The sequence below is a fragment of the Chelonia mydas genome, chromosome 11, assembly GCF_015237465.2.
Source record: "Chelonia mydas isolate rCheMyd1 chromosome 11, rCheMyd1.pri.v2, whole genome shotgun sequence".
Taxonomy (NCBI): Eukaryota; Metazoa; Chordata; order Testudines; family Cheloniidae; genus Chelonia; species Chelonia mydas.
Genome location: NC_051251.2, coordinates 20256023 through 20271059, shown reverse-complemented (window position 1 = coordinate 20271059; position 15037 = coordinate 20256023). Strand labels below are relative to the sequence as shown.

The 15037-nt window shown below is 42.1% G+C and overlaps 1 protein-coding gene across 1 annotated transcript in view; it reads left to right on the top strand.

Annotated features, from left to right (window-relative positions):
- Positions 1–13953, top strand: part of NXPH2 (neurexophilin 2) — a 57093-nt gene extending 43140 nt beyond the window's left edge. The window contains exon 2 of the mRNA XM_007057473.3: positions 11462–13953. Coding sequence (XP_007057535.1) covers positions 11462–12205 — 744 coding nt within the window. The 3' untranslated portion in view covers positions 12206–13953. The remainder of the gene's footprint in view (positions 1–11461) is intronic.
- The last annotated feature ends 1084 nt before the right edge of the window (positions 13954–15037 follow it).

The following is a 15037-nucleotide window of genomic DNA, read 5'->3' as shown; positions in this document are numbered from 1 at the left end:
AAGTGGCTATGGCTCACATTTTTATGGTTAGAACTGGGACTGGTATTGCTAAGTGGATAATAATAGCTTTGCCATAGCCAATGAGCAGTACATCTGAATTTTTTCTTTGTAAAATATACTTTAAACAGGAGAGCCTGAAACAAAGAAACATGCAGTTAAAAAGACAGATAAAGTGAGCACAAAATTGCTGAAAGTGAGATGCAGTGAAAGCGCGTGGCCAGTGAAACCTCTGTCCCTGTCCTGGCCACAGAACCAAACCTTATTCAACATTCAGATTGCTTTGATAAGTGACCTCTTCCCTTCTCAGTCAACCCAACCCTCTGCAGCCTCTCAGCAGGCTCCCTGGGTAGAATTCTGAGCCCATCTCTACACTACCCGCTGGATCGTCGGTTAGTGATCGTCCTGTCAGGGATTGATTTATCGTGTCTAGTGTAGATGGGATAAATCGATCCCCGATCGCTCTGCCGTCGACTCCGGAACTCCACCACGGTGAGAGGCGGAAGTGGAGTCAATGGGGGAGCGGCGGCCATCGATCCCACGCTGTGAGGACACGAAGTAAGTGATTCTAAGTCGATCTAAGAAACGTCGACTTCAGCTATGCTATTGTCATATCTGAAGTTGCCTATCTTAGATCGATCTTTCCCCCACCCCACCCCACAGTGTAGATAAGGCCTGAGTCAAAGCTCTGGAGCTCAAGTCACCCCTTCCCTCAGTTTCCCATCATTACCAGCACAACTATTGGTAACTGTGCTCTGATTTGCTACTCAGGTAACAGCTGTGCTCTGTGACCACTCCACAGCATGCACAGGGGGAGAAAATGCTGCCCAAACACTGGAGTCCACCCTGCCCAAGTCAAGCATAGGAGATAGATAAGTTAAAGCCAAGTTGCCGTGTTATCAATGATGTTTCAACCCAAGTTAAAAACACACTTGTTTTTATTGTGTGATACCATGTGTGTACTGCACTCCACTTTCCACAGGTTCTCCAGGCACAGCAGGGAGTTGGGTCTCCAGAACTTAGGCACTGAAGAATAAAGCACAAGGGGAAACAAAGGGGAAAACTGGGACTCCTGAAAGGGAGAGAGAGAGAGAGTATGGAGCCACCTCTCTGTGTTAGTAAGTTTTAAAAAAAATAGTAACCCCAGAAAGTGTCAGAGGTTGAAGAAAGTTGTATAGGCTGAGGGTCCCTGAACTTTATCTCTGGTGAAGAGGTGTTTGGTAAAATGTTGAAGCCCTGGCAAATTTATATCCATGTTTATTTCACTCCTATCTACTAATTTAGTACTCAGAGAATTCTAATAAGAGAGTTGGATGAGAGCGTCCATTTGAGAGTTTATGCTGACTGTCCCTTACGTCGCAAAACTATCTCATTTTAGTCATTCTAATAGGTTCCCCACAACTTAAATCAAATTCAGAAGCCTGTTGTATTTTCCTGAAGCTTCCTCTTTTTTCCTAAGTAAAGGAGCTACGTGATATTTACACGCCCCATTGACCTTTCAAAAATAATTTCCAGTAATCATCCAACATAATTGTCATTAAATAATCTGCGTCCGTTTCACACAAAATGGACCAAGGGAGGGAAACACTGGGCGCAATCCTGGCAAAAGGGTAAGTGCCTTCTGCAAGTCATTGCACGCACTCAACTTCCATTGACTTCAGCTAAAGTTGTTTAGCTCACATTTGCCCGTGGTATATTATGCCCTTATACTCCAGTTCACCAGGTTTTTGTGGAAAACAACTTTAAGCACAGTAGTAGTTGTTTTTTCCACCAACGTTAGGAAAACAGCCCTTTATCAGTATCTTCTATAGCACATGCATAAAAAATACTGCTTAATTCTCCGAATATATCTTGCAAAATTGTCCTCTCTTTCATTAAATTGGAAATGGTTCATATTGCCATATATAGCCATTTTAGCTTTACATTTTTATTTTTAATACATCCTCATCACCAGTTTTCTCTGTTATGTTTCACAGTGTGCACACAGAGTAGTTACATAAAAACAACTATTGTTGCTGGAAGACTATAATGTAACACTTCTTGATTTCTTAGAATCCAGAGTAACACACAACCACCCCAAATCAAAGAGAAACAAAACAGGCTGCTCCATAAAGAGAGAGCCACAACTCAGCCCCCATGCCTTATTCTAGGCTGGCTGCTGACTGACTGCTGGTAAGCCCAGATTGCATGCTTCCCTACAGAGCCCCCTACCTACAAGCAGGACAGGAAAGCCAATGAGAATCTAAAGTGACAGATCATAACTTTAACACAATTTTCAGAACACCACAGTATAAGTGTCTGGGAATCAAAGATGGTCAAAAATCAGAATGTCCATCACTTGGAAAATTCAGATATTCTGATATTTGCTTTTATCCAGAATTGGGGTGAAAAGTAGAAATACTGATTTTTTCCTTCGACCAACAGAAAGTTCTGAAAAATTTCCATTAAAAAATTAAAAAGCATTTCATTTTCGCTCTGTTCAACATTGAACTGCATCTGTTTGAGCTACTGCAATGCGTCATGGGAGTTGTCGTTCAGGTTCTTCATGCCCCATTCTTCTCTTTAGGCTGGATGATGACATCTCCCCATGATGTCACAGCAGTTCAACCAGAGGGGAGACCGCTGTGCATCCTGGGAAATGTAGTCCAGCCAGGGAGCCCCGCTTATAAAGGAGTACAAAGGCATAAGGCACCTGAACTGCACCCCCATGAAGCACTGGGTAGCTCAGACAGATCCGGTTCAATGATGAACCGAGCCAAAATGAGGTGTTTTATTCTGTTCAACAAACCAAAATGTTCTGATTCAGATTGACCCAAATTATATTTCATTTAGATTTTCCCAATGGAAAATGGAATCAGAAAAATCAAGGTTTTCCCCAGGTAAATTTTGATTTTATGGAAGCTGCATTGTCTACCAGAAACATTTAGATAGAAAATTTTTCATCAGCTGTATTGGTAACTACTCATTTAATCAATGTAAATGCTAGACACTTAAATTTGCTAATCTGTGTAATCCAGCAGTCTCATATTTGCCAGTTACCCAGTTGATGGGTCAGTTTTGGCAAAGTAGCCTCTTCTTTTAACTGGACAACACAGAAGAGCCATTAGTGATTTCACTCAGTCACTTGACATGTTTAACAGTTAGGCTTTGATTCAACAAAGCACTTAAATACCCATTCATATGCTTTGCAGAATAGGGATGGACTTAAGCATGTCCTTAAGTGCTTTGCTGAATCAGGGCCTTCATTCCCAGCCAGTAATGCCCCTGGAATGTGAATTAAATCTTTATCATGATGAAAGCATATAGGCGCACAACAAATTCTGAAAAACATGCCTGTGACTAGATAGCATCAAATATGGCTCTTCTGTGTAATCTGGTTAATAGAAGATGATCCTTAATTCCTAAATTCCTTACAGCATTCCTGACAGCAATCGCATCTGCCACCATAAAACCCATCACAGTCTCGGCCTTTGGGAGAAACACATTTAATTATCAGTAAAATTCAAGCTCAGCTGGTTGTGATGAATTATTAGAATCTGTCATAATTTTCATACCAAAAAGGCTGTAATGGAATACAATTTTATATTTTTCTGTTTAATTGATGAAGGTCTGAGTTTTTATTAATCTTGTTGAGCTCAAGTGTAAGATGCTGAAAAAGCGAATATGATATCATTGTATCTAGCTAATGTGTGTGCTTTGCAAAATTGATAAGCCCTGTCAAGGCATAAATTATTTAAAATTTGATAAATGTGTTGAAATCATTGAATGTTCAAACAGATAAAGCAGAGCAATTTCTCTCCCTCTCCCCTTTTTTCAAGCTCAGGTTTTTGTTCCACCAGTTCAGTGATTTTGCATTATTATTGCAATACACAGTATAAAAGACTGCAGACATACTGAAATTAGGATGAAGAAGCCAGAGAAGTACCATAAGAAGTTATAGTGTGAACATGAATATCTGTTTTTCAAAATAAAACCTTGGTACTGGTACAGCATTCGGAGGCCTGGGCTACAGCAGAAAATTCATTCAGCTTAACTGTGTTGCTCAGGGTGTGTGAAAAAGCCTGAGCAACGTAGTTAAGCTGACGTAGGTCCTCCTTTAGATAGCACTAGGTTGATGAAAGAATTCTTCCATTGACCTAGCTACCGCCTCTCGGGGAGAACCTAAAGCTATGTCTATGCTAGCACTTTTGTCGGCAAAACTTGTCTGTCAGGTGAAACAAAAGTTTCACTGACAAAAGCACAGGTGTGAACAGCGCTATGTCGGCAGGAGAGCATCACTCGCCAGCATAGCAACTGCTACTCAGGGGTGGCTTAATTATGCCAGTGGGAGAGAGAGCTCTTCTGCTGGCATAGAGCGGCTACACAGGAGACCTTACCGCGGTGCAGCTGCAGCATTACAGCTGTGCTGCTGTAAGGTTCGTAGTACTGACATAGCCTAGGTAGTGCCTACACTGAATCGCTACAGAGGTGCAGCTGCAGTGATGTTGCTATAGCATTTCAAATGTAGACAAGTCCTGAGTGAGTTAGGAGCTACATCCAGACTCTAGCTTCCCACGTAAGTGGAGCTCTGATAAGATTCATTCAGGCAGCTGGAAGAGGTTGACAACAATCTTGGCCCTCTTAGGACCCCCCCCCCGACAGCTCAGTGATATGCTAGAAGGATCACAGCAGCATCACTAGTGGATGGAATAATGGTTCAGATCCATTTTATTCCGATAACTATTTCTTCCCCTTCCCCGATTCATTTGCACTAATTTCTGAGAGACTTGAAATGACCCTGGCAGGGATGAAGTTGGTGCCTCTCTCACTGATCCCCTGTAAAAACCATGTCCCAAGATTGACTGATAACTTGGAGCAAAACCCTGGAAACATCAGGACAATTCGACCCTTACAAGGATACAATTCTTATCATCTTCTGTTTATTTAATATGACATTTTAAAAAGTCACTCACATGAAAAGCTCTGGTGGCTGGGAGGATGTACAAAACAAATGAAGTAAAAATATAAATAGGACCAGTGTCCAAAATATGGAATCAGCTTAAAACTCACCCAGACTAGGGCATTCTGCAGTTTAGCCTTCTTTCGCAGACAAAGCCTGGGAGGAAGAAAACCATGAGCAAGGGATGGACTTCACGGGGAGCTGCATAAGTGAGACCAGGCATGAAATCCTGTCTCCACTGAAGTCAGTGACAAAACTCTCATTGACTTAAATCGGGCAAGAATTTTACCCCATGTCTCTAATCAAGTAAACTTGGTTATGATGTATAAGTGCCTTCATGGGGAGAAAATAGCAGGTATGAAAGGGCTCCTCAATCTAGTGTAGAAGAAAGGCATCGCAGAAAGCAGTGACTAGAAATTAGAGCCACACAAATTCAAATTAGAAATAAGTCACATATGGAACAAACTACCAAGAGAAGTAGTGGATTCTCCATCTCTTGATACCTTCAGATCAAGACAAGGTGCTTTTCTGGAGGATATGCTGCGGTCAAACAAGCATATGGGCTCAAGACAGAGGTAACAGTGAATTCTAAGGTCTGTGTCAAACTAGAATAATCTAATGATCCTTTCCGACCTCAAAAATCTATGACTGGCTTTCGGGGAATGAGCAAAAGCAGGTGCAACGAGCGGGACCTACTGCAGAAGGCAAACAAATTAAAAGACACAAGTTCTCTCACTTACTAAACAAGAGTTTTCAACTATTCAGACAACAATGATCTTCACTACAAGGAAGGCTACACAGCAAAATGTAGCTAGAGTCTGGAGGTGAGATGCTGAGGAAGTCAGTTTTCCAGCATGTGCTGCATTCTTTTAATACCGATTTTTTTATTTCCTGTAAATTGCTAACCAAAGTGAATAAACAACTTAACAAAAGGCACTGGGCTGTGCTCACTAATAACAAAAAGCTGTCATCAAATACGGAGCCTTTGAAATGTAGAGAGGAAAATGAACCCTTGGAGAGTTCTGTTCTTCTATGCTGTAAAACCTTTTGACTTGAAAATAAAAGAATCTGCACAAATAAAATAAAGTTATAAATAGAAAAGCACATATAGAAATTCATATTTCTAACAATCTCACCATATTCCTCTCCCGGGTTCCTGTGGTGCATTGCCCTGGCAGGTCCAAAGTCAAGTCTTTCTTTGTTAGCAACATTTTTAAACTAAACATTTTCAAAACAAAGCATTTCCCTAGTAAGAGCTGGTGTAGCTCCTTTCAAGCAACTGATTCACCTCAACTTTTGCAGCTGCTGAGCCTTTTTCTCTCAATGGAATTAGTGTGACAAGATAACAATAGGAATGGAGGTGGAGTCCGATATTAAAGTTTACGGTTTTATTCACCACTTCCAGCAATGTTTATTTCTTTCTTCTCTCCCTGCGTGAAATATTCCTTGCACCAGAATATTCATTCCCATAGCTCAATTATTTGTATAACCGGCTATTTGGATATTGTGCAAAAATAGACAGAAAATTGTCAGATGCAGTCATCTGTGTCACCTTTGTTACAGGAACATGTCAGATTATGGGGGGTTTATATACCGCATGCTCTTACGTAATGTGATGTGATCAGATGCCACTGGTTTAACACAATACAGTGTTGTGATCCCAGCACCTTGATTAATGATAGCTCACCCTCTAAAGCCCCATTGATGCCACAAATAGAGTTGTGTTTTTGTTAGCAGTTTGTGTCACGCATTTGACCCTGTTGCAGCACAAACAGCTGAGCGGTGTCCATACAGTTACATTTTTCACATCATAACCATGCAGTTTGTGTATCCACAACCACCATGCTGTAGCAGTGAATTCTGGGACAACGTGGTCAGCAGCCCCGTACTGTCTCATTGTGAGATAGAGCACCTTAACGAAATGCACAGAGCATCACCAGCAGTATGTTAGGCAACCCTTCTAGGATTTCTTACTACAAAGAGAACTGGGAGAAAAAAAGTCTGGTCAAACAGATGTCACAAGCACAGTTAGAGACTCCAATATAAGGTGCGCAAAAAAAAGGGGGGGAGGGTGCTGAACTAGGCAGAGAAAGGCAATTGTGTGCAAGCCTACACCCCTGGCAAAAGGCAAAACACTATAAGCTGCCATGTTACTTTCCCAGTTTGAGTGTAGACACACAACATGTTCACGGCCAACCTCATCAATTTCTGTTCTACGCTTTGTTTCTTAGTTTCCTCCATTGCTCCCACCAGTGCAGCTGCCATTAAGAGTAGAGGTACAAGTGCAGACTGGGCACCTGCATTTTAACCAGGGAGTCATCAAACCTTGCTCAGAACAGGCCCAGAGACGAGTTTCCGGGAGCCCTCCTGTTTCCAGGCAGGCAGGAAACATGGTTTTAACAGCCTCCATCATGGTATTTCAACATTGCTACTTCTGGGCCCCAGTTGGAATCTGTAAGTGCAGCAAAAGAGTTACCTTTTTTCATTTTTCAGAAAAGGTTCGTGGCAGGTTTTGGACTGAGGGTTGGGTGAAAGTGTGGATCCATTCTTGTTTCATCCAAGCAATATGGCGTTTCTGTAACAAGGCAGCTGATAGTTATTTGCTTAGCAGTGGTTATGGCAAGTTGTGCTGGGAAAGTGCTATTCCCCAAACCATCCCGCTGCTCTTTAACTTGTGAGCAAGGTTGCGAGTGGCTAAAAAGCCATACATAAACATGCCATTTCTTCACCCAGGCCCTTTCATCATATTGACAGGTTTCCATCGTATCATTACAGCAGTCCTTTTTGTGCTATTATAGATAAGCATCTGTCAGTGTTTCCATTAGAATCCCTTATATTTATGAGTTGATAACTCAGCCATAAAAAATTAGTCCAGAGACAGAAACTTGACATACAAGGTCTCTGCCTAGGAGTGATCTTTATTATGTTGTATGTGTACAGAGTATGTTGTACAGAGAGGGAGTCAGCTGTAGATTTAAATGGAGATGCAGACTCATATTTTGGACCCCCTTCAACATTCGACTGAAAGTTTTGGTTCAGGTTCATCTCAATTTTTACATTATAAAAAGACTGTAAAAAGTAACTGTGTATGTTCAGATGCTGTTTTAGAGTCTTATTACTAGAAAACATGAGTGTTTGTAAAGAGAACATAACAGACTAGGGCCTTTTAGTTTTCTGTGTTTTGCAAGGTGAGAAGATGGGAGAAGTGAAACATTGAGAAGGATGGATTTCATTATACATTCAAGAAAGTGGATCCTGAAAAGTGCTAAAGATATGGCATGCCTATACAGTATCACTATAGAACATTTTTGTTTATACTGAAGCCTGCCCCAGAATTGTACAAAAATAACACATATTTCTATATTTTTGAAGGAAGTGTCATCTAAGCTATTCTGAAGGAGCACACACACTCACCAGATTTTATCAGCTTCAGATCAATGAGATTCACATTTTTCTGAAGTTTGCACCCCTACTTCTTATACAATGAATGAGAGAGAGGCATCTCAGAATAGGATTCACAAAAGCCAGCATGCTAGCTTCTCACCTAACCTAGCCAGTAGCAGGTGCCAAACTAAGGGGTGTGTCCTAAACCCTGCCCCTCCAGGGAACTTGGTATCTAAACCCAGGATAAAGGGAGGTGCCGCCCTCTGCTTGGTATTTTCAGCTGCAAATCTCTTCTTGGAGGTAGACACCTACGCCATTTTTGCAGGCAGCAGCAGTGTGGAGGACCTCTCTCATAACTTTTATCCCAATGGTTACATTATTCACCTGGAGTGTGGGAGACTCACCATTCATGTGCCCCTCCCCTGTTCAAATCCCTTCTCCCTCTCACATGGAATCTACCAGCCCTCAGGTGAGAATCCTAGTCCCTTGGGTTCTGGAATAGTCTCATGTAGAGCTCCACCACAGCTTGTCTACACGCGGGATAATGCACTATTTTGGGGAGTGTGATTTCTGAAGCTCACTAATGTGCTATGCACTGATTGGCCCCATGTAGACCCTGCTGGTGTCCATTAATGCTTTCCTTGTGCACTTTAATATAGTACTATTTCAAACAGCACTACATTGAAGCGCACCAATAGGGTCTACACAGACCAATTTATGTCTAACACATGAATCTGCTTTAGAAATCATACCCCACCCCTCCATAGGCACATTACCACACCATGTAGAAAAGTCCTCAGTCTTTCCTGTTGAAGCTGTGGCACTGTGGATAACTAATGAAAGAGTCATTGGGCCAGAGAGACAGAGCATGAGCACACGTGTAAGCAAGCATGAGAATGGCTCTATAACCTGATTGCTAGAGCTCACACCTGGGAGACCTAGAATCCAGTCCCCCTGCTCCAATAACTTTTTAAAATTATTTATGCATAGTAGGAGAGACTGAAGGAGCCCCACATCAAAATACACTATAGTCCATATCCTGTGGCTAGGGCACTCAAAGGAACAGCCATAATGGGTCAGACCAAAGGTCCATTCTAGCCCAGTATCCTGTCTTCCGACAGTGACCAATGCCAGATGCCCCAGAGGGAATGAACAGAACAGGTAATCATCAAGTGATCCATCCCTTGTCGCCCATTCCCAGCTTCTGGCAAAACCGAGACTAGGGACACCATTCCTGCCCATCCTGGCTAATAGCCATTGATGGACGTATTCTCCATGAACCCATCTAGTTCTTTTTTGAACCCTAACTCAGAGGTGTCAGATCCCTGCTGAAATCCTTTATCCCTCTCAAGTGGAGTGGGGTACATGAACTGGGGTGTCCCACATCCCAGGTTAGTACCTAGCCACTGACCTAACAATTATGGAAGAGGTGGTCCTCCTCCTCCACACCCAGCTGTGTTGTGTGAGCTCATCTTGATCTGGTAGGCAAGGTCTGAGTACACTTACTGGATTGAGCCCTGCAGGCAAGTTAGGCGAAGGAACACCTATCTTCCCCTTGCTTTGTGCATCGCTTTAGGGCATAGGCATCCAGACGTCTAGAGGGAGGCAGCAATATGCATGTGCAGAGACAGAAATGTAGATGCCTAGAGAATGTTTACAGCAAAAATTTAGGTGCCGAGTGAGTGAGGTCAGTAGCAGGAGAGTGTGGATTTTGGGAATCACTTGGCCTCATTCTGGGATTTAGGTAGCTAAAATGTCAGTTAGATACCTATGTCTTTTTGAGAGTAGAGTGCTAACTTTACATGATGTTTGTGGTCAGATGTTGGCTGAGTGTGTGTTCTCTCTGCGTGCTGTACTGACTCTGGCCAGATAGCCTGTACAGCAGGCTCTGATCAAACTGTCCAATAACCACAGACTCAGTTCTTAGCGATGGAACTTGATTAGGTTTATTGTCAACGGAGCACAGTATTGGTGCCTTCTACTTGCTACTAGGAATGTAAATACCATTTTAAAAGTTAACCGTTTAAATGGTTAAAATATGTCATTTAAACGGTTAACCGATTAAGTGGCTGGGGCCAATCCAGCGGGTTGGCCCAGGGTTAACTGTTAAGGCGGGTTAACCAGTAAGACTAAAGCGTTAGTCTTATTAGTTAGCCTTTTACATCCCTACTTGCTACAAGTACACTCAATACATGTATGCCCGTGACAATGGACGCAGCTCATTTAGTGGCAGGACTTTCCACTATCCTTCGGCTAACCAAAGACACTCCCTTTTAGACTCTATTTTATACATCAAGACAAACAAGTTACATACTGCCCCTCTGACATAGTTAGGCGACACCCTCTGACGTAGCCGGTTATCACCCATCACCTTGTACATCTCTATCCATCACACTGACCTTATTTTTAGGATGGGTCAGTGTGTTCCTGTTATCTTTAGGGAATGTGTTGGTATCAAGGTGTTCTGGTACCATCCTTCTGGAATGCGTTTGCGTGAGTGCTCTGTGCCTAGCACCTCTTAGGAATATGTGTTTTTGCAGTATCACCCCTATTCTTGACAGATTCTGTGAGCAGGGCCTGCCTCTAGTTCACAGCCTGATTTTGCTTTATATTAGCAAAGTTTTGACCACTACTTTAGCCGAGGCCTCAGGCCTCATACCAGGCCTCTGATACAAGGGCTTATGTTTCAGGCCCTCTTCCTACTACAGTGTTTTGCACAAGGTAAGTTACTAGGCACAGACCAATATAAAAGGCATTAATAGGTACAGCACAACTAAAAGAAAGTTACGTGTGGACATTATAAACAGACAGTCTTTAGAGAACAGGGTCTGAAGGGGAGGGTGGGGAAGAGACACTAGGCAAATGAAAATAGTAACAGAAAATTCTGCTTTGCCATTTCACTCTACCTCTAAGACACTAATCTCTTGAGGTTAAGAAATCAGTCTTTTCCCTTTGAGCCCTAGTCCTGGAAATCCTTATTCATAACAGTAGTATTTACTCAGAGTAGTCCTCTGGAATGGGATTACATGTAAAGGCTAGTCATGCAATTAAGGGCTTGGACCCTATTTATGTACAACTAAATATTAATAACCACCCCATTATCTTCACATTTTTATTTTCACTTTTTCTCTTTTGAAACAGATATTTTGTGACACTAAACAAATAGTCCATGCCACAGAAGTGCTGGATTGGGAAGACAAAGATGCTGCAGAGACATTGGTCAACAACGTTGTCCATTCCAGGATCATCAACCCTTTACGCCTATTTGTTAAGCCATCTCCAGTGTTGAAACATGGCCAGATGTCATACTCAGACAGCACAGAAAACTTTTGGGATTGGTTAGCCAACATCACTGAGGTTCAAGAATCTCTTGCACGGACTAAGCGCAGACCAATAGTAAAAACTGGGAAATTCAAGAAAATGTTTGGGTGGGGTGACTTCCATTCCAACATCAAAACTGTTAAACTAAACCTCCTCATCACAGGGAAAATTGTTGATCATGGCAATGGAACCTTCAGTGTTTATTTCCGACATAACTCAACAGGTCTTGGAAATGTTTCTGTAAGCCTGGTGCCGCCTTCCAAGGTGGTGGAATTTGAATCTTCTCCACAGTCAACGCTGGAGACCAAGGAATCCAAGTCCTTCAACTGCCGAATTGAGTATGAAAAAACAGATCGGGCTAAGAAAACTGCCTTGTGCAATTTTGACCCTTCAAAGATCTGCTACCAAGAGCAGACACAAAGCCATGTTTCTTGGTTGTGTTCTAAACCATTTAAAGTTATCTGCATTTACATCGCTTTTTACAGTGTAGATTACAAACTGGTGCAAAAGGTCTGCCCCGATTATAATTACCATAGTGAGACGCCCTATTTGTCCTCTGGCTGATGTAATTCAGATTCTCAGTAACTGTAGAAATGCAGCACTGGTCATAAATATGAGTTTCCTTTAATCGTCTGCAGAGGACAGTGCTTCCCTATCAGGTTAAATATGTCTTTAAAAAAATTGTAGATGTTTGTGCTGTTTCATAAATATTCAGCCTGTTTATGTAACAATCCTTTTCGTTTAACACAATTACATTCTGGCTATGTTGTTAATAATAAGAGAAATATCAGACATTAGCAAAATGTGGCAAGGAGGAACAAAATTATGCATGTGCTAAACACTGATCTGGAAAGCTATCTTTATTGAAGTAGGTTTAAAGGGCTGCTTTAGATAGCAGATGCAGCGAGATAGTTTACTTGGTACATACAGCACCTCACATCCTGGGGTCCAAATCCTGATTGTATTTTGTTAGCACCTACAGTTCCCAAACAACAAACTATAAGAGGAAGACAACTGGGCCAGGCCTGCAAGCTCTCCACATGCAAAACTCAATAATTTCAACAACTCTTCAATTGATGTCAATAGGACTGTCACACACAGAGGATTTGATGAATTGAGTCCTAATATTTAAATAAAATGCTATTTCTATTAAAGAAATGAAAGAGAATTGAATTCCTACTCTGTGTTTCGGCAGTAATGCATAGTCACTGGAATGGAAGAGCTGTTTCTTCAAATTCTTACCTGTGAAAATGCAGTGATCCTTAGTCTGTTAGACCCACCAAGTATACAGGTTTGGTGTACATTTTTCCCTATTGTGGTCACCATTGTTTTGATTTATACTCGGATGTTTACATCTATATCGGTACTAGTTTTAAGGTGGTAATAGAATATATGTGTACCCTGGGAAAACATGGTCCATGTTCAATAAGTCCCAGAATAAATAAGAGTGTGGTTTCCATTTAAAGGAAAGTATTTACCTTAACATCTTGCTATCCAGCGCATCCTGATTTATTACCTTCCTGGAAATGGAAAAGTATCACAAGAGAAGGCCAATACCCCAATAACACATGCTTTTCTTTTTCATGAAACCCAGTTAAACTAGTTAGTATCTTTTAAGAGAAGAAAACCACAATCCCTGAAAAATGAAAGGTCAACAAAAATCTAGACACCACATATAAGATTATAAACCAATGCCATTAGTGCAGCACATTTCAACATATGGCCAGATCCTCAGCTGGTATAAATGTATACCACCAGAGGATCTGGCCCTGTATGCTGCTTACATAGGGACTGATACTGTTCCCCTGAAGTCAATGGCAAAATCAGTTTCAACAGTTTAGGATCAAGCAAAAATGACATTTGTATTTTTTTTGTTATTGTTTTTACCACCATTGCTGATTACCAAGACACGTGTGTAAAAAGAAGCAAACTTCTGCTTCTCTTTTCTGATGTCACAGTTTAGTGTCTGATGTCACAGCTCTTTGCCAAGGTTTGGAAAGGGATTGGCTGGAAAGGAGAGAGCTGTTTGTTACATATGAACTGATGAGCACTGACAGAAAGGTACATGAATATAAGAAGTTTTGCTAAAGCAGCTGTGCTTCTGGACCAACAACTAGATAGACTATATGTCAAATCAGCAAGGATGTCACTCACTAGATTATTTCTCTATTCTTATTGCAAAGCCTCATACAGAAAAATCCTTTGTTAAAGAAAATCATAGAATCATAGAATATCAGGGTTGGAAGGGACCCCAGAAGGTCATCTAGTCCAACCCCCTGCTCGAAGCAGGACCAATTCCCAGTTAAATCATCCCAGCCAGGGCTTTGTCAAGCCTGACCTTAAAAACCTCTAAGGAAGGAGATTCTACCACCTCCCTAGGTAACGCATTCCAGTGTTTCACCACCCTCTTAGTGAAAAAGTTTTTCCTAATATCCAATCTAAACCTCCCCCATTGCAACTTGAGACCATTACTCCTCGTTCTGTCATCTTCTACCATTGAGAACAGTCTAGAGCCATCCTCTTTGGAACCCCCTTTCAGGTAGTTGAAAGCAGCTATCAAATCCCCCCTCATTCTTCTCTTCTGCAGACTAAACAATCCCAGCTCCCTCAGCCTCTCCTCATAAGTCATGTGCTCTAGACCCCTAATCATTTTTGTTGCCCTTCGCTGGACTCGCTCCAATTTATCCACATCCTTCTTGTAGTGTGGGGCCCAAAACTGGACACAGTACTCCAGATGAGGCCTCACCAGTGTCGAATAGAGGGGAACGATCACGTCCCTCGATCTGCTCGCTATGCCCCTACTTATACATCCCAAAATGCCATTGGCCTTCTTGGCAACAAGGGCACACTGCTGACTCATATCCAGCTTCTCGTCCACTGTCACCCCTAGGTCCTTTTCCGCAGAACTGCTGCCTAGCCATTCGGTCCCTAGTCTGTAGCGGTGCATTGGATTCTTCCATCCTAAGTGCAGGACCCTGCACTTATCCTTATTGAACCTCATCAGATTTCTTTTGGCCCAAACCTCCAATTTGTCTAGGTCCTTCTGTATCCTATCCCTCCCCTCCAGCGTATCTACCACTCCTCCCAGTTTAGTATCATCCGCAAATTTGCTGAGAGTGCAATCCACACCATCCTCCAGATCATTTATGAAGATATTGAACAAAACCGGCCCCAGGACCGACCCCTGGGGCACTCCACTTGACACCGGCTGCCAACTAGACATGGAGCCATTGATCACTACCCGTTGAGCCCAACAATCTAGCCAGCTTTCTACCCACCTTATAGTGCATTCATCCAGCCCATACTTCCTTAACTTGCTGACAAGAATACTGTGGGAGACCGTGTCAAAAGCTTTGCTAAAGTCAAGAAACAATACATCCACTGCTTTCCCTTCAT